The following is a 25,710-nucleotide window of genomic DNA, read 5'->3' on the forward strand; positions in this document are numbered from 1 at the left end:
GTGGACATTTCCCACATACACCTCACCCCACATCTATCCCAGATCCACAGTTCTCTGGAGAATGACCCTGTTCCCAGCACCAGAGCACCCACCGATTCAGCTGTCGTGCTTCATCCCACAGGTAGTAAAAACTGAGATCCTCCGCCTGACCACTTGCCATCGTGCAGACATCTCTTGCCTTCATTTGTGAAAGGCTTTAGCAGACAAATTTTTGTCAATTGCTTCATTTTCCAAAATCCGCGTTATTAAGCTGACATGTGAGACTAGAAGGAGGAAGGTTAAGATCACTTATCTGAAAATGTTCATAAAATGTCCCTATTTTGTGGGGCTTAACTGAGTTGCTCTTTATGCCCAAGATATTTTTTTTCCATAAAACACATTGACAGCAAACATTCAAGAAATTAATGAAAGTATTTTATAAATCTAGCATTCCTATAGTTAGCTTTGGGTACACATATTACATTCTACTTAATTCAGGGTGTTTTGGACAGGTAACTGCCATAGAGTAGCAAGTTAGTGGCTTTCCAGAATGGGCACTAACAGTGTGTGAACAAGCTCTCACTACATGTTTGGTGCTTGAAGGGATAGAGCTGCATGTTCTTTACAGGAGAACCTTGCAGTGATTCCACAGAGGAGTAAATTGCCAGTGCACTCTCTTAACTTGGGTAACAGAAAACACATCAGTTTGACTCTGTCCTCCCAACTGAGTGTATCCAATACGCACAGCAACGTAATGGAAAAGTAGGCCCTTCTAAAATGACTCTGCACAATTAACATGATGACTAAATTCTGAAACCTCACTCACAAAGAAACAGATTTCAACAGCAGAAAAAGTACTCAATGTACTAAACCAGCACCGCGTTATCAAACAAGAGAGAGCGACGTTATAATGAAAATATATTTTGGCCAAACTTTGTATGCACTCGAGTAGGTGCACCTCCATTTGATCCAGTAGAAGTGTACCTGAACTACAGTGAATCTATTTTTTCACCACTCATTCACATTGTTAAGTATTTAAACAAAGAAACAGGTTTTTTTAAACACCAACCAGATGATACATTCCATTCTTCCCCATTCACACTGGTGGGAGGGTTGGGTTTTTTGTCATCCATGATCACAGGCACTGATCCTGCAGTTGCTTGGTGCCATCCATTTGAAAAACATGTTAACAACCCAAGAGTACAGCATAACAATCACGACCTTGAAAAATTTAAACCCAAAAGAAATGTTTGAGCAAATAACCAGCTATTGATATAACTGCTGGGAACTCCTTCCTGTCTTAAATAGCCCATGAATGTGAAGTGTAAGACCATGCCAAACACAAGTAGTAGGGAAAAAAAAACCCTATCCTGAGAAATAAAACCCAGAAATAGCAACTCTAAAGAACAGCAGAATGTACTTCGTGGACTTTCCTCAACTATAGAACTACCCCAAAAAAGAAATACATGCCAAGCAAAAACTGCTGAAGAGCGTAGAGCGTGAAAGTAAAAGGCCGGTTGGCCATGGGGGGTTTGAAGACAGCGTGAATCATTTGCACTAAAGACAAATCATCAGCTGTTTGGCTGCTGAGATAGCAAGGAACATGACTGGTTCTCATAAAACAAAAGGCCTTTCACACTAGTCCTTTAATTCTTTGACACAAAACCAAAAGAATCACTCCTAATGAAAAAGCAACTGGAGAAATAATGAGATTTGCAGCTCAAGCAGCTGGAGGAAAAGTACTTTACTTTCAGCAAAATGTGTCTGAATTCCAGTGGAAGGACAAGAAGCTGCTTTCAGAAGCAAAGCAAACCCCCTTGCCCATGTTATTATAATAAAACTTCTGAATATAAAAAAGCATTTAGTAAAAATTTTATTTGAAATGTAGCATGAATCCATAACCATAAGTGTTACAACGTACAGTTTTACAGATAATTTGTACAATGTGACAGGTATTTCTATACATGCGCCCTCCCACCTTTATTTAGTCGTTATCAAACAAACAAGAGTTAAACAGGAAGAGTAAGCATTCACTTTTAAGAAACTTTGGCATGTATACAACTGGCTAGTTAAGAGTAAACAGGGGTAGATCCACGTCAGCAATAGCCCACTGTTTGTTTTTTTCACAGCATTTTTGATCAGGATGAAACTCACCAGCACTATTTTCTAGTTAATACAAAAATGAGTACTTTTTTCAGTCCAGAAACCCCTGTTCAGAGGCAAAAACATATTAAGAGAGATGTAAAAGAACCAACTTTTAACTCTTAAAAGGTATCACTTTTAAAGCAGTTTAGGTCACAAATATGTTGCACACATTGGTTTGGTCATGAACAAAATGCTAAAAAAAAGGTTTGCTCGTATTACTGAGCTATACATCACTTGGCACAACTGACAACTTCTCCTTTGGATCAGAATAAGTGCGAGTAGCGTTGGCTCAGAGTCCTGTCCGTTGGTGGAGTGCAAGAAAAAGCTCAAGTGGAACTTGCACTGTGCTCGTCATTTGTCTCGAGTTCCTGTCACTGCTCTTGGCCGCCTACATACCTACCAAATTCATCTAAAAAATGAGGAAAAACAATTTGCAAGGCATTTCTTCCTGGTATACAGTAGATGATATTCACATTTTAAAAATCAGAAAGCAATGAAATAATAAGTAATAATGAATAATAAGTAATAACAAGCCTCCTTTGACAAGAATTACTTGCAATTCTTCAAGTACTTACAAAAAATACAATATTTATACAACTTCTCCAGAACTATTATAATTAACATATTTTAATGTAGCACTACTAAAATAAATCCAGAGATACAAATGGTTGTACTTATAAGCAGGAATATGTAACCTCAATTTTGACTTTGCTGCAATTTCATTATTGCTGTGGAACGGTCGGTTGTGTGAACACCAGTCCCTCTTCCTCATAAGCATCGCAATATCTAATTTGAAACCATGTTCTCCAGCACGCCAGATTGCATTTAATGTAATTTTTACAGTTCCTGCTAAATGTGAGCGATCCAAAGTTGGCTGAACCGTGGTGCAACAGGGCACAGATGGCAGAAGAGCAGTGGAGCAGAGGCAGGAATGGCAGAAAAACAGCAGAGTAACACAAGCCAAGACTCATACTCACTATTTCTTATTCCTGGGCTTTAACTCTTCCGCTGCATTTCGCAAGAAAATGTAGTTTTTCTTTTGTGGATTATAGAATTCATGACCCTAAAAAGAAAATAATCACCTCTGTTTACTCTTGTCAAAGATGAAATATCAGCATTACCTTAAAATGCAGGAATAAGAATATTCCATTAGTTTAGTTTATTAAGATTTAATTGTCAAGTCTTTAAAACCAGATATTGGACAACATTGGTGGATTAGAAACAACTTGCTATAGGGAGGTTTATCCATTTTAAGTTATAAAAAACTTTTCATAAAAAAACAATCCTGTATCTCTAAGCTCTACTTTACAGATACCACTAAGAGCTCAATAGGACTTTTTTTAAATGCCATTCTAGACAGAGAAGAAACTAGAGCTTTAATAGCCACCCCGTTTCACTTTATATTTTCCATCTTTTAAATTAGATAAGGTCATTTTTTCAAAGGGAAGCCCAAAGTTTTCCTCATCCACATTGGCAAAACAGCATTGTTCAGCAATCTGATCCAACTGAAGCTAAAAACCAAAGAATGCACTACTTCAGCGTCACATTTCATCAGAAGTCTAAAACGAGCATCCTGAGTTCTCTCGCACGCTTGTGGAATTAGAGAGACTCGGCTACTGTTGATGAAGAACAGCAAAAGCCTCACGTGGAAAGGACAGTCTTAGCTGTCAACTGCGAGTATGAGTCTAAGCCTTTCTTACCTTTGACCAATCGTAACTGGAAGCGTATGCAAATATATTGCCATTATGGTTGAAACAACAAGCAGATATCGGCTGGTCAAGTTGTTCCGATGTTTTTAGCTTTGTTCGCGCATCTTTATCCCAAAAGCTGAATCTACCATCAGATCCTACTGTTGCAAGAGTACCATGGACAGGGTGAAATGCTATCCCATTTACCTGCAGAATCATCAAGAATACTACGTAAACCACCACACAAGAACACTCACCACGTGCTGATTCCCGGGACAGTAAATACACAGGAAAGACTTTTTTTTTCAACTAGATACAGTTCTTATTTTTCTAAAAATTTTCAGATATGTTCTCTGGAAAAACAAACCAACCAACCACAAAAACCCCATCAAAGCAACACAGAAAGCATAATCTTTTTTTTGGTGGTACCTAAGAATTTAATGCATAATCCCATTATATAAATGTATTAATTATTGCTTCAGTGTCAGCAAAATTAACAAGTGTCATCTCCACCAAGATGATTTCATGAATGGTTGATCTGGTGCATGTTTTAAGGGGAGTACAAAAATTTGTCCTTTTTAACCTATGTGTGAGGAAACAGAATGCCGCAGCTTACTGAATTATTTGGTATACTGCTTCTTAGAGAACTTGGCTACAAACTGCTCATACAGAATTCGCTTAACATAATTATGTTTGCATCACATAACTTCTGCAAGCTGTGAACCTTTGAACTTCCTGCTTTGTTAAGTAAAAAAGGCCTCAGAGTCTTCAAGGAGAGTGTTTGGCTATTGCCAACTACTTTTGTCCAGCTGCAGGTGCAGAATAGCAGAACTTGAACTGACAGCCCGCCTGACAAAAATGAAGAGATCCAAGGAAGAACAGTATCACAGTATCACAGTATGCTTGGGATTGGAAGGGACCTCAAAAGATCATCTAGTCCAATCCCCCTGCTGGAGCAGGAACGCCCAGGTGAGGTCGCACAGGAACATGTCCAGGCGGGTTTTGAATGTCTCCAGAGAAGGAGACTCCACAACCTCCCTGGGCAGCCTGTAACAGGGGGACCCCAGACCCTGATTTTGCAATTGTCTTGGAATGACACAATGGGGGTGGGATTGGGGGGTATAATTGTCCAAGTTTTTTCTGCCAAGGACTCCCCTTCAGGAGGCACCAGCTCGAGCTGCTCTGTACCTTCTGAATCAATTATTTAACAGAATTTCTAGAATGTACACCCAAAGTCTCTGCTGCAGGAAACCTGCAGAAAAGGACCTTCCTTAATAGTTTAACTATGACTGGTCTTTAAACATAGGTCTAAGAAAACTTTAGGCAAGATAAAAGGTCAAAGAGAACAAAAACTTCATAGCCAATTTTACATTAAGAGTGCATATTGCCCTGTGTACATGATCTAGTGGTATATGCTGAAGACTTACAGCATAGATATCCTGAGGTGCTGATGTGTTTGTTCCATTGGAGCGATGACATTTAAAAGTGAAATTATCTTTTGCACTGGGGGAAGAAAAAAAACAAAGGTATTTTTACTTCTCTTATTGTAAACTGAGCAAGCAGGAAAGGATGTTTTATTAAATGATACTTACGGATTTGGGGGGTTGATGTAATGAATAGCTACTCTTCCTTCAATACTTCCAAGGGCAAATCCAGTAGGTTTGTTCACTTTGTCTTTAAAAATAGCAACACAGCGATGCTAAATTTGAGAAAGATACAGAGGATTTTAGAGAGAGGCCTGAGGGCCAGATTTTCTGTTTTCCATAGGGACACATAACATTATATACATCAATGCAAAGTAAAGCAAAAACACAAGCAAGGACAAGAGATACAGCAAATTCTGTTCAAAATCTGAGCCACAGTATTTACATTTCTAAATCCTTATGAAGATTAACAACAGATCAATGGCAAAGCAGGACAAGCACCATGTAAAGATAACGTACTTCGGTTTTGAAATGTTGTTTGTTTTTACCAAAAATGGCGAGCCCAGAATTTCAACAGTGTGTATAAATACACTTGTAATAATATAACAATTCACCTGGTGTTTAAGAGGAGATTCTATTCTTCGAAATTCGGAAGGCTGATTCTCTAACTGATAAACTATCAAACCCCTTTCTGCAGTGGCCACAGCAGCCATGGGATGAACCTGGGTTGTAAAATAGGTTGGGAGACATTTGTGTTAATAGCATGGCAGAGAATGCTGTTTGTTATTTCACTGAAATCCCTGAAGAAGTTACAGGAATTGCACTCTTTTCTGGGGTGGAGAGAGGGAGGGAAAGGGGGAGAAGAGAAATGACAATGTCAATTTGTAGACAAAAACCAACCAACCCCAAACAAACAAACAAAATCAGCTCTTCCCTGCTATTAAAAAATTACACATATCAAAAATCTTTTATTAGCTGACCCTTCCGATGCAAATCACAATATGGTAACGCAAACTCATCCAGAAAGGAGAGTAGGTCAGTCCTAGTGTTCATATGGTTTTGTGATGTTAAAAGGATACTAAACATGTTTTGTATGCTGCAAATATTTATTTTCCAGAGCCAGATTAAGAAGATCAATTGATGTTTTATTGCTAAAATCATACAAAAAGCAAAAGCCATTCTATTATTCTGTATTAACAGTTGTTACTTAGTGCTGACCTACAGAAGCCTCAAAGACCACTGGTTTACTCATTCCCCAGCTATCTACCTGACACCGGTTTACTGTATACCACGGCTTACCACATCCGCACAGTAACATCGCTCGGGGAGCTGCAATGTCATCATAGGTGTTGGTGAACGGGTATCCCAGAACTGAGGGAAACAGAGAAAAGAACAAACTTACGCTTGGAGTTGAGGATACACCATTTAATCTACTTTAGCCAAGAGAAAGCAGTTGGTACCAAGTTGTTTCATTCTTGTCTGTAGTCTGAAAAGTGCAACTCTCTGGGAAATGAGGCTATTCCGTTAATCTGTTTTTTTATATTGGTGTTTAATAAAATATTTTCATTTCATATAAATATTTTCATACACATTACACACACATGTTGTGCCCATTTGTTCAGGTAAAAAATCATACCTTCAAAGTTTTATCCCAGCTTCCTGTCATCACACAGCTATAATTAGGTGCTTTAATCCAATGGATGGTCTTCACAGGAGCATCATGCTGAAGAAAAAGAAAAGGACTAACACGTATACATTTACTAAGAGAACACTCCATATTCCTTGCTTATGCTCCTCATAGTTTTGTATGTATTTACACTTTCTATCCATTCAAGAAAAGTGATTATTTTAGTCACGGCAGTTAGGATAAAGGCTGGTCATGACCTTATTGTGCTGTTTAGTGCTGTAAAAATCACCCACATAAGAAAAAAGTTCCTGACACAAAGCACTACAATCAAGTCACCCTATATAAGAAGATGGTCACAGCAGAAATACAGATTATGAACAGCGGGACTTTCTATTTATTTATAAAGGATATTACCCATCATGCTAGAAATCAACACTTTAATACAGTCCATTATTTATTACAAATTAATAAAAAACCAGCTTCTTCTACCAAGGCCTACAGAAGAAAGGCCTATATTAATTACACCAACAAAAATCTTAAAAATCAAGGCTGGGAATCTGAACTTTATCACCTCAAATAAGACACAAGAAGCAATCATTAAAATGACTAACTCTCCTCTTACATTACACAGCTGGTAACTTAATCACTGTAAGTACATGTTCTATGAACAGACATTCACTTCTAAATGGAGAACGTAAATTCCAATCCCTGATACTGCTGCAGCAGAAACCTGGTACTTGTGAAAGTGAATTCAATGATTTCTTAAAATGCCTTTTCCCCCCATAACGCAGTGGAGCTACTTAGTGAGATCACAGCAGCAATGGAAAGAGCTCTCCCAAGTGAAACAGAGAAAATGGCTGCACAGGTTATTCAAATCACTTTGATTGCAGGTCTCCCTATACATGCACACTTCATTATCTCAAAAATAGAAAAAGCACCCTACAACCTCTTTGTCAAGTAGCAGTATCTACTTCAGAAGCACTACACATTACCTTAATTTGCTAGTAAATGTAGCTTTTAATAAAAATAGAAAAAAACCCACCCAAAACAACAAACACAAGGCCCACAACAACTAATAAACTAATAGCTTGGGCCTTGCTTACTTACTTGTGCAATCTGAATAGCCTGATTACTGTTGAGATCCCACATTTTGGCAGTTTTATCACAGGAAGCAGTAAATACTTTACTCCCATCCTAAAAACCAAGAGTAAGAAGATTAAATAGCTCTATTACACAGTACCTATTAGAAAACTGTCATGTCTTATTCACTTCTAGTAATGGCATAACATTCATGAAACATACACAAGAATTTCAAGAGAAAGAACATAAAAACAGAAATTTATTTACAACTGTACATCATAAATGAGAAAACTGTGCTAGTTATTATCTGGCTTTAAATACATTCTTACTTTCAAACTTTCTTTTACCCTTCTTATGCCTATATTAGTGGACTCTATTCAGATACGCTTAGCACATATTTACAGTAACATAAGTCTATACAATAATCACGGGCTGCAGCTACATGTGGCTCTTGCATCTGTCTGGAAACAACATGCCAACTTATTTAGGGCTTTGGTAAAAACTACTTATTTTTAAGTAGGAACATACATCACTCCAGCAGCCATCTAGTACGGGCCCTGTGTGCATCTGCTGAGCCTTCGGGATTGTCTGTCCATTATCTTGAACTTCCCAGCAGCGAACCTGTAACAGAAGCACATACAGACATATTAACACCAAGAACTTAAGAGACTCCTCTTCTTGAAGATCTCAGCCCTAGTTTATCCAATGTAAAGTGTGATTATAAACACCAAGCTATTTTTCAGAACTAATGAAACCTTATTTTCTCCAATTATGTTTCTTTTATCTGTACCACCACAACTCAGCCCCACCTCAAAGGTACCTTACAATCATTTAACACCTCCCAGTTCTCGCCTGGAGAACCCTGAACCACCAGCTGGGAATAAGCTGCCCGCTGCAGACTGCGGCCAACAGACTGAACAGAACAGTTAAAGAACACGTTCACGTTTGGTTTCCTATCCCTCTTTGGGCCAGTTGGAATCTCACCCTTCAACACAAACAGACTTCTATAAGGTTGGAGGAGCTTCATCTTTTTGAGACTACACTGTTAAACTGGATGATTTACCACTGTGTTCATGGTTCTTTCACTGAGCAAAGCATAACTGTGTTAGGCTAATAAGAAAATGGAGCTAAAAAACAAACAAGTGGGAAAAAGTAATAAAAATCTATCAGGGAAAACATTGGCTACATATTGTGAGCTGAAGCTTAAAACACAGCGACAGAAAAATGACTTATCTGAAAACCACAACTGAATTTCTTAGTCGAAGGAGCTCAACTGTCAAACTTAGTGCCTTGTCACCAGACATAACTTTTGCAGTTCTGCAAAGAGGAAGATTTTCAGGTGCCCCGGCACAAGTTTTATGATCACATTTTGTAGTTTATGCACCAATGCTTGCACTTTAATGACCTGTAGGTCTGACTGTGGGTACTTACATCATTTGCCCATGATCCTGCAATGAGGAAATTACCCGGCAATGTTGGTGGACTAAAGGCTAAACATGATATGCTGTCATCAGGTGGAGATGTTACTTCAATATCCTGTAAAGGACACAAGAAAAACAAAACGAGTCACAGTTTAAAACTATCACTTCTGTTGGGTAAATTAGTAGGTCTGCTGTGACTAATTAGAACACAGCAGCAGACGAGAGGCTCCCACAGAGGGTAATGCACGTACCTTCATGGGATTATGGTTATCTGCAGTCGTACTGCCGAACATGCTGGTACCTCCCGTACCGAACCCCGATGTTGATCCAAACAGACTCATCCTTGCCCTGCAAACGAGGAAAAGGCTTTCCGAGCATCCCCAAGGCGCCCCCGCCACAGCCCCCACACGGGCACAGCCCTCAGCCCGTCCAGCAGCCACCCAGGGCTGTAAAAATATACAAGGCTTAAAATAATTAAATAAATAAAACCACGCATCTTGTTGCAGTCGGATCCCTGACGTTCCCGGGCCGGCCACCCCGCCCCCGCCGGCACGGACCAACTCCGGTTTCACCCGCCGTTCCCCTCACTCCTCCCCGCAGCTGCTCCCCTGGGCACAGGGCCCAGCCCCGTTGCCTACAGATCTCGCTGCGGGGCGAAGGGGCCGCCCGGCAGCAGCGGACGCGCCATGTCCCGGGATCCCGCTGCCCCGCCGGCTGAACCGGCCGGCGCGGGAAGCGGCCGTTCGGCGGGACACGTTGGAGAGGAGCCGAGTGCGCCCGCAGACGAGGCGGAAGCGCCCAGGAGCGCGGGACGGGCCCCGGTAACGGCCTTCGCTCACTCACCCGTGCGGCGGGCCCGCTCCGCCCGCTGCCTCCCGCGGTGCGGCCCAGAGCGAACGCGGCGGCGCCGGGACAGGCCGCGACTATCTGCGCAGGCGCCGCGGCCGGGGGGCGGGGGCCACGCCTGCGCTCTGGTCAGGCGGGACGGGGCCAGGAGCCGAGGGCGTGGCCGGGGAGCGGGGGCGTGGCGGGGGGGCGGGGGCGTGGCCGGGGAGTAGGAGCCGGGCCGAGCGGTTCCTAAGTTTCGGGCAGGGGCCGGTTTTCCGCTGTCTTCGGGCCGGGAGGAGCCCAGCCCGCGCCATGGGGCCGCTGGGGATCTCCGCGGCGCTGCCGCTGAAGAAGTTAACGACTTTTTCCTGCTCAGCCGAGCGGCGGTGTCTGAGCGCTGGACAGTGCAAGTCCCGTGGTGGTCCCTGATCTCGGGGGAGGCGGGGTGATCAGACGGGCCCGAGCACGTTCAGCTGCCCTCGGGCGCTACCGTGACACTAAATGCAGCTACTTCACCTGTTTGAATTAAAATAGTGTCAACTGCTTCACGTATTTCAGGAACCCGCTCACTCCTGAAAACAAAGCCTCCCATGGGCCAGGTGTAAGGAAGTTCTCTGCCCAGGCCTGTTGCTGTGTGCTGGTGTGACCGGGCTGCAGTAGGTGACACCTGTCCTGGTACTGTCACACCTGCTGAGACAACAGCCCCTCGTTCCGCTGGATCTAGATTGATTGTTACCTGGGCGTTAGAAATTACCAGCAGGTAGTAACACTGCTACTGTGCAGGAAAGAAAACAGGAATTTGAATTCCTTTTCAGTTTCATACTGGCGGAACAGTAATGAAAACAAACAAACCCAGACTAGATAAGTGTACTGCAAATATTATCTGTAAATTTTGGAAGTAGTATCTATGCAGTCAGTTTGGTTTCCTCACATAAAATTCATTGTACACTTTAATCACCACAGTTTCCTGCTCCTGTTTTACAGCCAACTAAATAAAGAAAATGAACAAGGGATTCTGTTATGATGTGCATCATTAACAGGATCGTTTATTAAATTCTTAATCAGTAACATCTGCTTGCTTACTTGTTCATGGAAGACAAATAGTAATTTGGTTGCTGGGACATTTCTAGCAGTAACAAGAACTCTCTCTGGCTTTTCAACCTGGATTCACAGCGAACACAAAATGTCACAATGCTGTACTTACAATAATTTCCAACAGGAGGCATGTGCAATAAATTGTTAACAAAGTCTTTTGCTCTCTTCAAAAATAAACAGGTTGGTACAGCATCACCTTGTGCTTTAAGAAAAAAAGCAAAGCAATTTCCTGATACATTTTTCAACTTAATATTTTCTGGCCAGAAAGAACATACCGCGTTATCTTTTAATGTATGTGCCATTGCATCTGGCATTATTACAGTGCAGAAGCCACAGAATGGAAGTAAAAAATAATTGTAATTACTCCTATGGTTTGAAAACAAACGAACAAACAAAAGATAATGATAGTCTAGATAAAGTGATAAAGAAACCTGACATGCATGAAGCATACTGCTCTGCCTCTGTGCATTTTTTCTAAGAGCAGTTAACAAAAGAAATCAATATCAAGAAAAACATTTTGTTTGCAAACAAACATTCATATCCATCCACCAAATTTCAGTTTGTTTGGTAAATAGACTCTAGAAAGGTAATCTGATGAAAGAGAAGTTAAAACTTGAATTTCAGCCTTCAGTTTAGATGCTGCCATAATATCCAGCTTAAAAAAAAAAAATAATAAAATAAAAATTAATGTGTGATGATGCAACAATCTGATAGAGGGTTAGGTAATTATTTAAATAAGATTTACACTTGTTGGATGTGCATGTAGAACTGTAAAGTTAGTATTTCTGGAAATGGTGCTGCAAAATCCCTCTGAGATGAGGTTAATTTTACCATATGTTTACGTGTTCTCTAGTGTGCACCTCAGAGTAACACAAATAATTTCTTAGGTGAGTATAAACAGGAAGGAGGAGGTACACAAAACCTTTTCCAAAACCATTTCACACAACATATGCCTGAATTGAGATACATGGTTTAAAAGCTACAGGTGGGATAAGAGGTCTGGGACAGAGTAAGTAACTGCTGTCAGCATTCGCCTGCTTGTAAAGATGCAATATATGCTGTAATATTTAGGAAAGCAGTAAAATCCCATGTAGAGCATATGATCATCAGGTGGCTAATGGCAGGAAAGCTTAAAAGGCTGCCAGGTCTGGCGTGTGAGCTGTTGAGGCCCAGTGACTCAGGGGGACAGTGGGCATGGGCTTCCTCAATCTTGCCTTCTTATGGGGCTGCAAAACCTTTCTGGTTCTGCTCTACTAAGAGTTTGTCTTCATAAAGAGCAACAGGGTTGCAGATGCTAGGGTTGTCCTGTGGGGAGTAAGAAAAAGGAAACAATAGGTTTATACATACTTCTCTTTTCCACAGTGGCTGACAAGCAAGGTAAGGTCTCTTTTGTATACTGGCTAACTTATTTTGATCTTGCTTTGTAAATGGAATCAGGGCATCTTTGTGTATATTTAATCTGAAAAGAAAATAAAGTTGTTAAATTTTCTCATATACTTAAAAAAAAAACCAACATTCTTACTTATTTCTTTATATTAAGCCAAAATGCTATTTGAAAAAGAATAATTGATTTAAATGTTAGTTGTCTTTTTGTGAATTAAGTCAGATTGCTTTTCCTGTCTATGAAACAGAACACTTCTGTTTCTTTCAGGGAAATAACTAACCTCTCAAGATCAGATGGAAGGAGACCAAGCCACTTTATAGATGGAACGGTGAGATGATGGGCCTCAAATGACATTGACTAAAATAAGAAAGGTCAACTATAACATTCAGTGACTTTTAGTTTAAATTATTTGAGATACATGCCTTCAGAGGTCATGGTCAGATTTTGTTACAAAGACAGGTATTTTCACTATCAGGATGGTACAGGAAAAAATAGTGCAGCTGGAGCTTATCATATCCCCTGGATGGAAACCATTCCTTCGCTAAGACAGATTCTAGACTAGTTCAGTTTAGGCTTGTCTAGTATGAATAGTTTTGGGTTTTTTTTCAGTCAATATGAGTCTGAACACATTTTAAAAAAAAAAAAAAAAAGGCACCAGGAGAAGCAATGACGATCAGATCTGCAAATTTCAGATAATTTCTGCTGGAAAGATCCACATCATCTAAAACTAGCCCAAAGGTTCATCTGGTCCGGTATCATGGCTACAGTAAATATCTTAGGGAAAAGTATAAAAACAAATAAGCAATTAATGATACTTCTCAGAATATTCCCCCTGCTCCCCATGGTTTGTGACTCCAACTTTCTGAACCAGAAGTGGTGGTGCTGTAATACTTGATTTTGGCAGGTTGCTTTTAGAATCAATGAACATTTTTGCAATCTGTAGCAAAGTATCACAGTTAAATTACATGTTGTATAAAGGAAACTTCCATTGCGTGTAGTGAGCTTGACATATTCTAGTTTCATTTGATCCACCTGTTGCTCTGTTATGGAACAAAATAGACTTTCAAAATAATCTGACAATTTAATTTAATCCTGGAAGATGGTATTCCGTCAGTTTACATGCTTTTGTAGGAGAGCTGAAAGTGTGACAGCTTACCTGAAAACCTGGGAGTTCTGTGTCCCTGGATGTCCCCGAGATATATGCTATGACATATATTCAAACTCTGACATCATTGGTGTCTGACAGTTTTCTGAAGTCAGTTTGTTTCTTTGTTTTTTGCTTTAGATATTCTTTCCCCATGGCTCTACTGAACAGTTCACCCACCTGCTCCTGCCCTCTGCCTTCACCTTAATCTGCCTTCATATTGTCTTCCTATACCTCATCTTTTAGCAGTGCACTATAACATCTTTTTGTTCCCCCTGCCTCTTCTTCCATAATGTTCCACACTACCACATGTATCCATAAGTGAATTCTCACCCCAAAACAAAATCTTTACCAACATAACATGATTTTGTGCAGTCACCCATCTCACAAGTTACGTCCTCCTCCTCCCAAGGTCCCTCCAGCCTTCACTTCTCTTCTAAGGCAGAAGCAAAGCAAAATGGAGAACACTTTTCTATTTGGATTTCCTGAAAACTGCCTGTGCAGCAGGGAAAAACTGAAATATAGTTAAATTAAAAACCTGGCGTTGTTATTGTCTTTCTTTTTGTTTCAGGAAGAAACCGTTTCTGCAGATACATAAGGCTGAAAAATTGTGTCTTTGTGTTGAAACAAAATTATAAAGGCAGTAACCGTTCTAACAAAGGTTGCAACATTTCATACATGCCAGCTTCAAGGCTGGGCTACGAAACAATTTGAAGTGGAAAAATGATACTCACCACAGATCCATATTTGTAGATGCACATTATTTCCACACCTAGGTTGCAGAATACCAAATGTCAAGTGTCTGTTTATCTGCACACTGGACATGTTGAAGAAGACTGCACTAATAACTCAATTTCATGGCATAACAGTCACAGCTTTAACCTTAGTGAGGTTCTTTATGGTTTACAAGTATTTTTAGAGTATGTCAAAATAAATAGAATTTGAACATAATATGTCACCATTATATAGTTAAATGTTTCATGATGTCTCTGCATAGTCATTTCAAAACCAAGGATAATCAGTCCAACATCACAAAAATTGTCTTTCTTTATGCTGTGTAATCTGTATCTCTTGATACTATTGCTCTGAGCAGCTGCTGCTCATTTTGCAGTCATCTCCCTAATTTCAGGTGGTATCTGTGTAGATACATAAGAGATTTTCTATATTTTGTGTATGCAAATTCTGTATTCAAACAAAGGCATGCACACTCACATACACAGAATCCCTCATGAAATGAGGGAAATTTCAGGCCTGCCACTGATGTAACAGAGTAGCACATCCAGAATGTCATGGACTTGTTTTAGGAAGAACTTTATTCTTGCTCGCATCAGATTTGTAGTTTCTAGCTTTCAGTACTGTAAACTATTGACTAGAGCGCTGAATGCTTAGTGTAAGTGTATGTGAACACCTTTGAAATCAATAAAAGACTCATTTTGCTCCAAGAATATTTTCTTCATGTCTATCTAGCCTAAGGTTCATAAATTTGCTTTCCATATGTGTTGCTGAACCTCTACATATTTACCATGTGGATCTGCATCCATAAGGGTGAAAACAGGAATTTGAAAAGCATCCCACAGCTTTCTGACCAAAAGCCGTGTATTGAGATCTGGTACACCTCTTCCCTAAGGAAAGAAAATAAAAGCAGTTACAAATCAATTAAAATGTCTATATGGCTATATACGTGTTTATGTCTTTCTTTTAAATGGGGCAAACAAAGAAAATGCTATTTTGCAGGAGAAATTGTATGCTGGAATGGGCTGGGGAGCTGCATGGCTGATGTCCTGGATTACAGGCACTGCAGATGTATCACCCATTCCTTTATTTAAGGAGTTAATTTCTAAGGTCTGTGAGTTGATGTATAGATGTACACTGGCATCTGTATAAACTGGTGTAAAAAAGTCACCTTTTCTTCTCAAAAATATTTATGGCACTAATGAAGCAATATAAAACAAGTTCTTGCTCTGGCCGACTACAACTGGACAGCATGCTGCACAGAATAAACATTTCTCTCTTAGGTGTGGGGATATGTTTTTTCCTCATTGTGGACCAAAGTAGTCCCAGAAGGAGTAGGTATGCATATTCCATTTATGCATTCCTATTAATTCTCCATGCTCCATAGCTCTTTCAGTACAATCCAAAATCAACCAATTCTGTTTCATTTGGGTTTGCAGCACATGAAGTTGATAAGCTACCAAGCTATAAAGATATGTTTGGAGGAAATAAGTCTTTAGAATGTCTATTTTTTTACTTCTACCAGGATAGCAAAATGGAAAAAGAAGTTGTTAGACAAGTTTCATATTAATTTTATGATGATCTTTTGACCAAGTTTGAATACCACTACAATGCTAAAGTAATTTAATAATTTAAATTCTTACATCTAGCTAGATGATATGAAGTATAAGATGCATACCGTAATCATTATACATGGGGACAATTTAGTGCAGAAATCATCATCCAAGAGTCTCTGAAAAGTTGCATCCTTTTCTACAATTAAAATAAATTTGGCATGTGAGATTAAATCTTTTCCGTTAAGGCTAGCTGCATGTAAAATGATCCATCACACCAATCAATTAAAACTAAATGCTCTAAAATACCTGTTCTGGAGCCAAAAGCAGTGTTCATGACTCAATTTCAGAGTGAACAAGCAAAGAAAAGATTACCAGAACATTGTTTAACTTGGAACATTCTTTGCTTTTACTTTATTTTTTCAGTCTACAATGAGAGTTCTTGCTCAAAGGATACTTTTAATTCCTTGAACATTAGATGGCACAGTGACTGCCTAAAATAACAGAAATGAGATTAATCATTTTAAATAGAGAAAATTATATATTTTAAAATAACAACATTAGGTAATGAAGGACACAATTACATCCTGAAACAACCATTCATCTTCTATAGACAAGATCAATCTTGACATTTTCACCTCTTTGTAAGTGTATTCAACCATTCATACCCTGCTCTATTGTATGGTTGTGCAGGAGTCCTCCTGTTACAACAAGATGTTTTCCAAAAGTATTTGTGCCACTGTCATAGACAACTGTTCATTGTATGGACATTACAGACACAACAATTTACTGATAAATTTTTTTTCTGCTTTAGTCAGAAAAGAAAGTCAGCTTGGTGTAAATTTAATATAGGGTTAAAACATTTAAGTATTCGTTTTTGAAGACCATTAAATCCTTTCTTTTATTAACCTATAACCTGATTTTGTAACTATTTTGCAGCAACAATTTTAAGACATAGTAATGTTTACTTTTGCATCTCATATTAGGATTGGCTCAATCTGGCAAGCATATGGATGAGAAAACAGGAACCGGAGGAAGAATTTGACAAAAGAATATGTATATACTGAAGTGTGTGGTCTGTTTTTACTTGTGACTGCTAAATCACCTCCAGTGCCAGGGTGGAACAACTCAACAAATAAAAATACAAAGAGCTGTAGAAGAGCATTAATAACAAGGGTCTCTGCTGAAGAACAGAGTGTAGGCAGCTAAATCTTTCCATTTTGAAATTGCCAATTTGGGTTACAATGAATGCATTTTCCATGAAATCATGGCAACAGCCAGCAAGTCTGAATTCTGTTCCTGCTTCTATATTCTGCACCACTATAGAAAATCTTTTAGGACTAGATTAGTTGAATCTCATCTCCTCAAACCACTTGTTCTTGACTTTTATGAAACCATGGTTATAAACTTCTCTTTAGCTCAATGCCACTTTTGATAAAATCAGTTGAGAATATAAGTCATTTTAATGTTGGTAATTCCAAAATAACTGATAATCCTGAGACCAAACAGCCTGATATTATATAGCTTTGGTTGTACAGTGCTGGGCATAGGAAGACAAGCACAGGTCTATGTAACAAGTGTATACAGTAACCTGAGCTACAAGAAGTGCAGCAGATCATGTGAAGGTAGGTGCTGTGAATTACTGTTTTATAATACATACTGTTGCACTGCAGGTACAATTCACTTTTGTACCATCTTCCTCAGTGTAACTTAAATTACCAGCAACAAAACCTTTAGTTGTAGACAGCTGAAAAAAATAGTAAGTTGTATACGATAAATTGGAAGTCATATGCTTTTATGTTACTGTATTGCACAAGCTAAACAAGAAATGTCTGAAAATAATTCCAGTAATAAGAAGTTATTGACTGCCATCAGCCTTTTAAACACTAAGCAGTGTTGTTGTCATCATGGATATAAAGACATACTTAAAATAAATTATGTTAACTGCATGTATAGATATGAAGAATTATTGTAAGGCATGAGAAACAAGTAAATTTGAAAGTTTGTTATATCTCTGACTTACTTTATATTTTTATTTAAACCCCAAGTTTGCAAATCCCATGAGTACAAATTGCTTAACAGGTGCCTTGCACTCTGGAGTTTAAGCATTGCCTTCACTTGACAAAAGGCCTCGTGATTTTAATCGACAGTTTGTCCGAAGCTCTTTGGAGCAAACAAACTCTATGAATTTTCTCTGAAGAAGGAAAACTTCTGAGGGCTATTATAAACCCAAATTAGGTTTCATTTGCACAAAGGACACTTCTTATTTTAACTATGTATTTCCACCTGAGAACTTTTTTTTTCCTACTTCAGCTTTCTGTTCAATCGATATGATTTAGAAATCATTCATAATAAAGCACTTACTATATGTAGACTTCTCCGAGGTATCTGAAGCATGCAAGAAATGTCATTGATTATATTGTCCACTATACTCTGGCTACCAAACAGTAGTGTGTCTGAATAATATATATCTCTATCAAGACAAAACATATTTGTAATTATAATACTGAAACAGCTGCAGGTTTGTGAGAATTTTATAGAGGGCACGGATAATCAGATCAACCTAACGCATTTTACATAGAGGAATCCATTATCCTACAGGTTTGCATCCTACAGGCTGTTTTTCACAACTTTATCTGAAATTACAGAAATGTAGCATTTTACCTTTTAGTTGCATAAGTATTACTCTGCACCATTTTATAGATCATGGATAATATTTTGAGCATCAGAGCTGAAAAGAGACATTTAAAAATATTTTATCCATGTTCATAAATGCATGTACAATAATTTGTCTTTATATTGACTCATATTCATATCTCATAAAACAAAAGTTTGAAACATATTTTAAAGTGCTGTGAAAATAGAGAGACTGTACTAGTCAATAGACTCAATAATTTCTAGCATAATTAGAAAGAAATATGATGGAGTTAAGTGAGGGAATGTGTGCTCTGCTGTCCAGGCCAAGAAATTGAATGACTGAGTTAGAAAATGTAATTAGCATATTGTCCTGATTCCAAGATTCCTTTTCTAGCCAGCTTTTTGAAGAAGGGTGATGTTTTTACATTAAGACCTTTTGAGGTCAGTCAGAGAGGGCAGAAACTGTAAGAATGCTGCATTAATTTCACTGTCACTCACTATAATTTAATAGAGAAGAGAAAAGCTAAAGGGCTGGTCATAATATCCGGTTATATTAGCAATACACTTCTAAATCACGGTGCATAATATTTTTTTGAATAAAGTTTTGAACTAAAATACAAGAAAAAACAGTACTTTCCAATCTTACCAAATCTTGGTGCTGAGCTAGGGCAGTCACTTCTTATTTGTCTTGTAGTAGAACGTGGTATCATCTGTAGACCTACAGAATCTCTAAATCTGATACATTGCAAACAAATACAATCGAACTGTAAAATGATTGATTATATGTAAATTGTTGTCTGCAAGTTAATTTAGTCTCAGACTCCTTACCTATATACTTCAAAGCATTAAAGTTTCTCAAGAAGGTACTTCAAGACTGAATTTAAGCCTAAAATATGTATTTCCAGACAGAAGTAGAGACAAGAAAAGTGTTTTATACGTATGTATAACTGTTAATATATCAGTGATTATTATTTAGTGTGAAAACAATGGAATAACCAACACAAGAAAAAAATATGAATCATTATTGGAATACAAATCACATCTGAAACAGTGACTTTCTGATGTAGAGTGTATGAAAAAGTGTTATTATTTCATATAACAACAGTATTATTTGATTTATGCCCTTAAATTGTTATCAGAATAACTCAATTATATTCCATTAGTAACTTTTGGAAACAAAAATGTGCTCCATCGTATTCTCTAAACAATTGTTTAATCTATATGAGCTCCACTACTTCGTGTTTCACCATTTCATGTCTGAAGGTGCACATTTTACCAAAATAATCAGTTGTTTTCTTAATGACACTTCATTATGTTACTTAAAATTACTTTAGTGCCTTATGGTATGACAGTGCTGCCTTTAAAGCATTCTTTTTCATTTCAGGGTTTTGTAAAGTATTAGCGATAAAATGGCCATAAGTTTATCTAAAACCACATAACATTTCTAAATTTCTTTGTCAAAGCTTTTGCTCCATGAATCCTTTGGGTGGCAGAGCACACCAGGGTGCACGTATGTGAAGTGACAGCGAGAACAAGCAGCACAGTGTAGCATCTGCCTGCCAGCTTTGAAGGAACTGTCCTGCCTTTGTGCTGCAACATTTAAAAGGTATTTGTGCGTTTTGCTTGCAGGCTCCCTACACTGGAACTGCACAGGAGGAAAATAGTGATCAAAACTTTGCTGCATTGCTCACCCAGGTTAAATACAGCAGAGTAGTTTTGTATAAAAACTTATTCCTCTTTTGCAGCTGGACAATGGAAACTGATGGGAGTACTTTAGGCCTGGAATTCTCACCGATTGACATCATGCTCAAGTAAATACCTCTCTAGGCATCTACAAATGTTTACAAGGAACATTTCAAACATGAAATCATTCTCTCATTCTGCTAGTTCCTGCCCAGCAGATTCCAGCTGTGTAGATTAAGTATGAAAAGGCTGCCTAAAGAAGAAAAAAAATACTCCACTGACTATATTTTCTTCTATTCATACTATATTTTGGCATTCTTTTTTTATCTATTTATTTTTGTTTTCATCTTCTTAAACTGCTGCATTAAAGTGGGATATAGATCACTATTCAACAGACATGCATATCTGAGATTACATTTCTCCACCATAAATTATAGTTCAGCTTTTTAAAATGTGATTGATGAGTCTTATTTTTAACATACTGTGATGTTAACTTCTTTTAATTTGAACATTTTCCCCCTATGTGCTTTGATGGCAAATAAGATCTCGCATTTGTTTTTTTAGCCTGGAAAGCCATTTCCCCAAAGATTGCCAAAAATTGCAAATCTTTGTTATAGTATTTTAATTTTACAGACACATGAGTGAAACATTTTTGTCAGACTATCAAGCCATTAAAATCCCTGGAACATACAAGCCTTTCAGTTAACTGATTACCTGCAGGCCCCTCAGGTTTTTTGACTGACAGAAATTTATTGTTCTCATTAAATGAGTATTCCCCCAAAGTGTTAGGCATGGAAGGTTTGCTATGCTTTCTCAGCCTCAAATGGTTGTCCACACACAAGCACTTCTGCAACCTGATCAATCTAAATATCCTTTAATGCTTCCACAGGGCAAGAAATATATTGGTAGCTTCCATTATCCTTTTGCTTCTGCATTATAGAAAGCAATTAATCTCCCATTTCCAGGTATTTTCAGTTTAAATGAGCTCCTTGGAATAATATTGTTGCACAAGCAACTTCTACAAATGACAAATTGTGCTACAAAGGCAGACAGGTTGCTTTTTCTCTGATCGTGTCTAGATAAGCTGGCATAAGATCTGAAATTTAGATAACATCTTAGAAACTTGGTTTGCTTTATTTGGCTGGTAATGAACTTTGAACACAACATGGTGGCAAGAAATACAACAGTAAGAAGTGAGGTGCATCTTCTCTGAAGAACAAAAGGATGTTTATCTATCATTTTAAAAAATAAGATACCATGGGGAAAAGCAGAGAAAAAGAAAAGAGGAAGCAGAGAAAAGGCATTGGAGGATGAAATTGCTATTAATTGTTTCCAGCCTAAACCAGATATTTTCACTCTAACACAACTTATAATTTCTGGTTTCTACTGCTTCCAGAAAATGATTATTTATAGGAACTTTCCTTTCTAACCCTTATTACAGCAGTGTTACATTAGTCCCCTTTATGTTATGATCTGTTGTTAATTAATACATGATGCCTGTTCATGCAGAGTGATTACCAAGCATTACTTTTTATTTGTCCATTACTATATTAGAAGTCAAATTATTTATTGTTTCTAGGACAGAATTATATAACATTAACTTTTCTGGAAGTTACATAATCAAATTTATATTCATGGCATTTACATATTACTGAAAGGAAGGACTTCAAAATATATAATACTTACTCTATATTCCTCCAATCTGATCTGTTAGCTAGTGTGAGAACAGGTGCTTTTTTTTGGGCCAAGCTTTTAAGTACGTCTTCGATAACATTTTCTATTGCTTCAAGAACTTCAGAACTGAAACAAACAAACAAAAAGTGGTACAGTTCATATGATAAAATCTAGTTCTACTTTGAGTTTTGAATATCTATCTCCACTCCTACAAAAATCGTGTAATCCAAAACTGCTTCAAGGACATATTTGTTTAAAAAATGTGGAGGAACTCTTTTGTTTTTTAATTTTGTTTTGTTCAGTTTCCCTAAAATCTTCGAGTCCTCATTCCAAATGCATGACTGAGGACACAATTAAAACTACATTTCTATTCAGTCCTGAAACCATCAAATTTTTCACCAGCTGAACTTTTAGACCAACTGGCTGGTTTGTGACTGATTAATGTTTTACTATAAATGATGTAATATTGGCTTTGGCTATGATCTGGGCTAAGTTGTTTTTAAATGCTGTAAATTTAAAAAATGTTCAAGAGTACAAATACTTCCTGTTGTACTATTGTATGTTAACCTTATGATCTGCTGCCCTGAAAAAACTGTTAAGGGTTTTAATTATATGAAGGCTTAGTCGCAACAGATGCACTGTGAAAAGAATAAAATCTGTATCTTTCACCTAAAAAGACAAATTAACCTTGCAGCAGATCCCTTACAGCAAAACTGTGGGCTGGCTTGAGTGTTATGACAGATGCGTTCTATTTTCATAAGCAATCTGACTCCAACAATTCAGCTGTCCTTAAACTTACAAGTGTGCTATATACCATTATAAGTTTAGGTGGGAATTAAAAGAATAGACAAAGCTTATTCTAGCTCAAAGTCTTATCAGCACAGTCCAATTTTGTCATTAAGTAATATACTAAGAAAAAACAAGAGAATACCAGTGCACACCACACAAAATTAATTACCCGACTGTTACAAAATCAGCAAGTATGATTTTTAAAGACAAAATATGAGTCTCCTTAAACAATAATGAAGGGTCATTAAAGCTCTCTTCTATCTGTTGAATAACTTTCTTCCATTTTGTAGCTCAGCTCCTCATTCTGCTGAAACTAGATTATCATTTTTTGAAAGCAATTTCTGGAAAGTATTAATCTTTCACTTTAAAACATTACTCATAATAGTACCTGTATAAAAAACCCTACTAGCATCACCAACATTTTTGTCCAATAATATCAAACCATTCAACAAACACAATGCAAGAATTTCTTTTCTGTTTTTCAGGTGAATAAACTTGGGCGTGGAGAGGCCAATGGCTTTCCAAAGGTGAAACAGTAAAGTATTTGCAATGCTGATAATACAGGAAGACCTGGTCATGCAGCCAATACATAAATTCATTTTCTACTGCATAGTAGTTTCATAAATAAGTCCAAGATTCCCTAAATTTCAGACTCCTTGTCTCTTCCTCCTAATTAAAATCCTACATCTCACTGCCATATCCAAAATAGAGATTCTGTTAAGCACAGAGGAAGTGGCTGGCCAGTGAGCTAAATGTGTAACGCAGCAAATGGTGAAAGAGGTAAGCAAAGCTGACTATGGTGCATACCTCCAGCACAACAAAATTTAGAATATTGAAGACAATAAAAATATGTATGGGTAGATCGAGGAAAGAATAGACAGACAGGAAATCTAAACCATGTCATTACTTTGATACTCATGAATATTTTACTCATTCATTTGGTTCTGTCCACTGTGACTGTCTTACTATTTCAGATGTACTTCAAAGTTTGCTGCAGAGTTTGAAAGTCTGGATTTCTGTTCCAATCCCAATTTCCCAATTTATTCGCCAACAGAAGTTGTAAATTTGGCAAAATAGGAGGAAGAGGACAGCAATTCCCTGTGTACCCCCTGCTGATATTCTGTCTCCTTTTGCAGAGATTAACTGAATTTTAATAAGCAAACATGTAATACTGGCCAAGTGTGCCCACTTAAAATTCACTCTGGTTTAATTTAACAGTGAAATCTGAGCAGAGAAGGGGTCAGCATTGTGTATCTCACAGGCTTTGCCTGATCATTTCTAACATGTTGCAGTATGAGCAGATACTTTTTTCTGTATGGCATGAAAGATAATCTTCAACATTAATAGCATAAAAGGTTAATATTGTAGCACCTTTAGCAAGCAAACAATATTAACAGATAAGATAAACAGTTACAAATAAAAATCTGCAATGTAATAAACCAACACTAAAGCTAAAGCCATGCAGTTCTCTACCCTGTCTCAAACACTAAAAACTCTTCTTTTAAAATACTTTAAAGATGTTCTCACTCTATTCTAGCCTGAGGCTGATACACTGTGTGCAGAAAGAGTCTTTAAAAAATGATGGGGCTTTTTGTTAGTGAAACTGTTTGTCACGGTTTTCTGTATTTCCACCTGTACCTACAGACTTTTGGAGAGATCTGAGGTAACAGAGATGCCGGTTGCAGTGTGAGAGCCCATTCTCCCCTGCATTTTTGTAGGGGAGTATGTTTTTCACCTTTGTGCGAGCCCATTAGGTGAAATGGTGCACTACCTACTTTAGTATTACCACAAGAATAGACTACGGGTGCTATTTTTCACATCTTTTACCTAGGGACATGGCTCTCATGACCAGAAGGGCTTGTTTCCCTGAAGCCGGTCTTGCTCCCAGCTGGCACTGAACACACGCTGTGCTCCTCCATGAAGGCTGGTGCAGAACAATCCAGCTTCTCCGGAAGGGACGAAGGCGTTAAAAAGAGATTACCAAATAAATCAGTAAAGGCTATTCCATGTGCTGGACTTAAAACTTATTATCTGAGGTCAAACCATAAAGCCAGAGAGAAAAAGCAGAAAGTTTCTGTGGAAACCAAAGTCAAGATTTTCCTCCCCTTACTGACTGACTGACCGAAGGCTTTTCCCGCTCTTCCTGACTGACCAATGGGCTTTTCCCGCTCTTCCTGACTGACCAATGGGCTTTCCTGCTCCTGCTAACAGACAGGAGATGGTCCCGCCCACCCCACCTCACAAGGACCTTCTCCCGCCCTTCCTCACTGAGCCTCAAAACTTGCTCTGGAGCTGCTGTGAGTGAGCAGATGTTTAAGCACAAACTTCGAAGCACCCACAACTCGAGGTCACTGGAATGAATCCAGCCAAAGTGGCCAAAATGGCTCACCCTTTCTGAACAACCAGCGATTATTTTCTTCCTTCAATATCAAATGTCTTTTCCTGGCTGTTCTCAGCAGCTGAATGAAACAAAAAAAAGCTGAAAGCTCCAGTGCAACTCCAAGTGTTGAAAAATCAGCTTCCTTTCTCAAAATGGCATTTGAATTTTATGGAGGTTAAATATTTAAGACTATTTTAAGTATTTGCCTTCAGCATCGAGATGTTTTAGAATAAACTTCACATATGTTTTCAAATCTTTCTCAGTACACTGTTAAAAACCTGTGTTCTGAATGAACAATAAACCCCCAGGTCTAAGAATCATGAATCACGAGCTTCCAAGGAAGCCAAGATTTAAGAAGAAAAATGCTGAATTTTGCAAGACTTATGGCTGAACCAAGACTTTTATGATTCACGTGGCATCCTCAGCCAGAGAGCGTTGCTTCAAAAT

General features: G+C 38.2%; 2 protein-coding genes across 5 annotated transcripts; both read right to left on the bottom strand.

The window, feature by feature from the left end:
* Positions 1-1,829: 1,829 nt before the first annotated feature.
* On the bottom strand, positions 1,830-10,345 carry RAE1 (ribonucleic acid export 1). 4 transcript variants are annotated; one of them, XM_065032455.1, is made up of 13 exons: positions 10,208-10,345; positions 9,616-9,712; positions 9,375-9,479; positions 8,472-8,564; positions 7,971-8,057; positions 6,873-6,959; positions 6,536-6,607; positions 5,851-5,958; positions 5,405-5,511; positions 5,240-5,315; positions 3,825-4,019; positions 3,102-3,187; positions 1,830-2,533 (listed from the first exon to the last, which is right to left on the bottom strand). In XM_065032455.1, coding segments are annotated over exons 2-13 (1,107 nt in total). In that variant the 5' UTR covers positions 9,706-9,712; positions 10,208-10,345; the 3' UTR covers positions 1,830-2,532. The 4 variants fall into 4 exon arrangements, with proteins under 4 accessions (XP_064888527.1, XP_064888528.1, XP_005499675.2 ...); XM_065032456.1 differs by having other exon boundaries at positions 9,616-9,810; positions 10,208-10,243; XM_005499618.4 differs by lacking the exon at positions 10,208-10,345 and adding an exon at positions 10,003-10,179.
* A 112-nt stretch (positions 10,346-10,457) lies between these two features.
* SPO11 (SPO11 initiator of meiotic double strand breaks) lies at positions 10,458-25,478 on the bottom strand. The gene is made up of 13 exons (XM_013371233.3): positions 24,711-25,478; positions 22,107-22,220; positions 19,384-19,472; positions 18,765-18,831; positions 18,465-18,573; positions 17,761-17,847; positions 16,558-16,594; positions 16,226-16,335; positions 15,338-15,437; positions 14,550-14,587; positions 12,952-13,028; positions 12,635-12,746; positions 10,458-11,942 (listed from the first exon to the last, which is right to left on the bottom strand). Exons 1-13 carry the CDS (start codon positions 24,800-24,802, stop codon positions 11,823-11,825), a joined length of 1,152 nt encoding a protein of 383 aa, XP_013226687.2. The 5' UTR covers positions 24,803-25,478; the 3' UTR covers positions 10,458-11,822.
* Positions 25,479-25,710: the final 232 nt, after the last annotated feature.

This window comes from Columba livia, chromosome 16, assembly GCF_036013475.1.
Source record: "Columba livia isolate bColLiv1 breed racing homer chromosome 16, bColLiv1.pat.W.v2, whole genome shotgun sequence".
NCBI lineage: Eukaryota > Metazoa > Chordata > Aves > Columbiformes > Columbidae > Columba > Columba livia.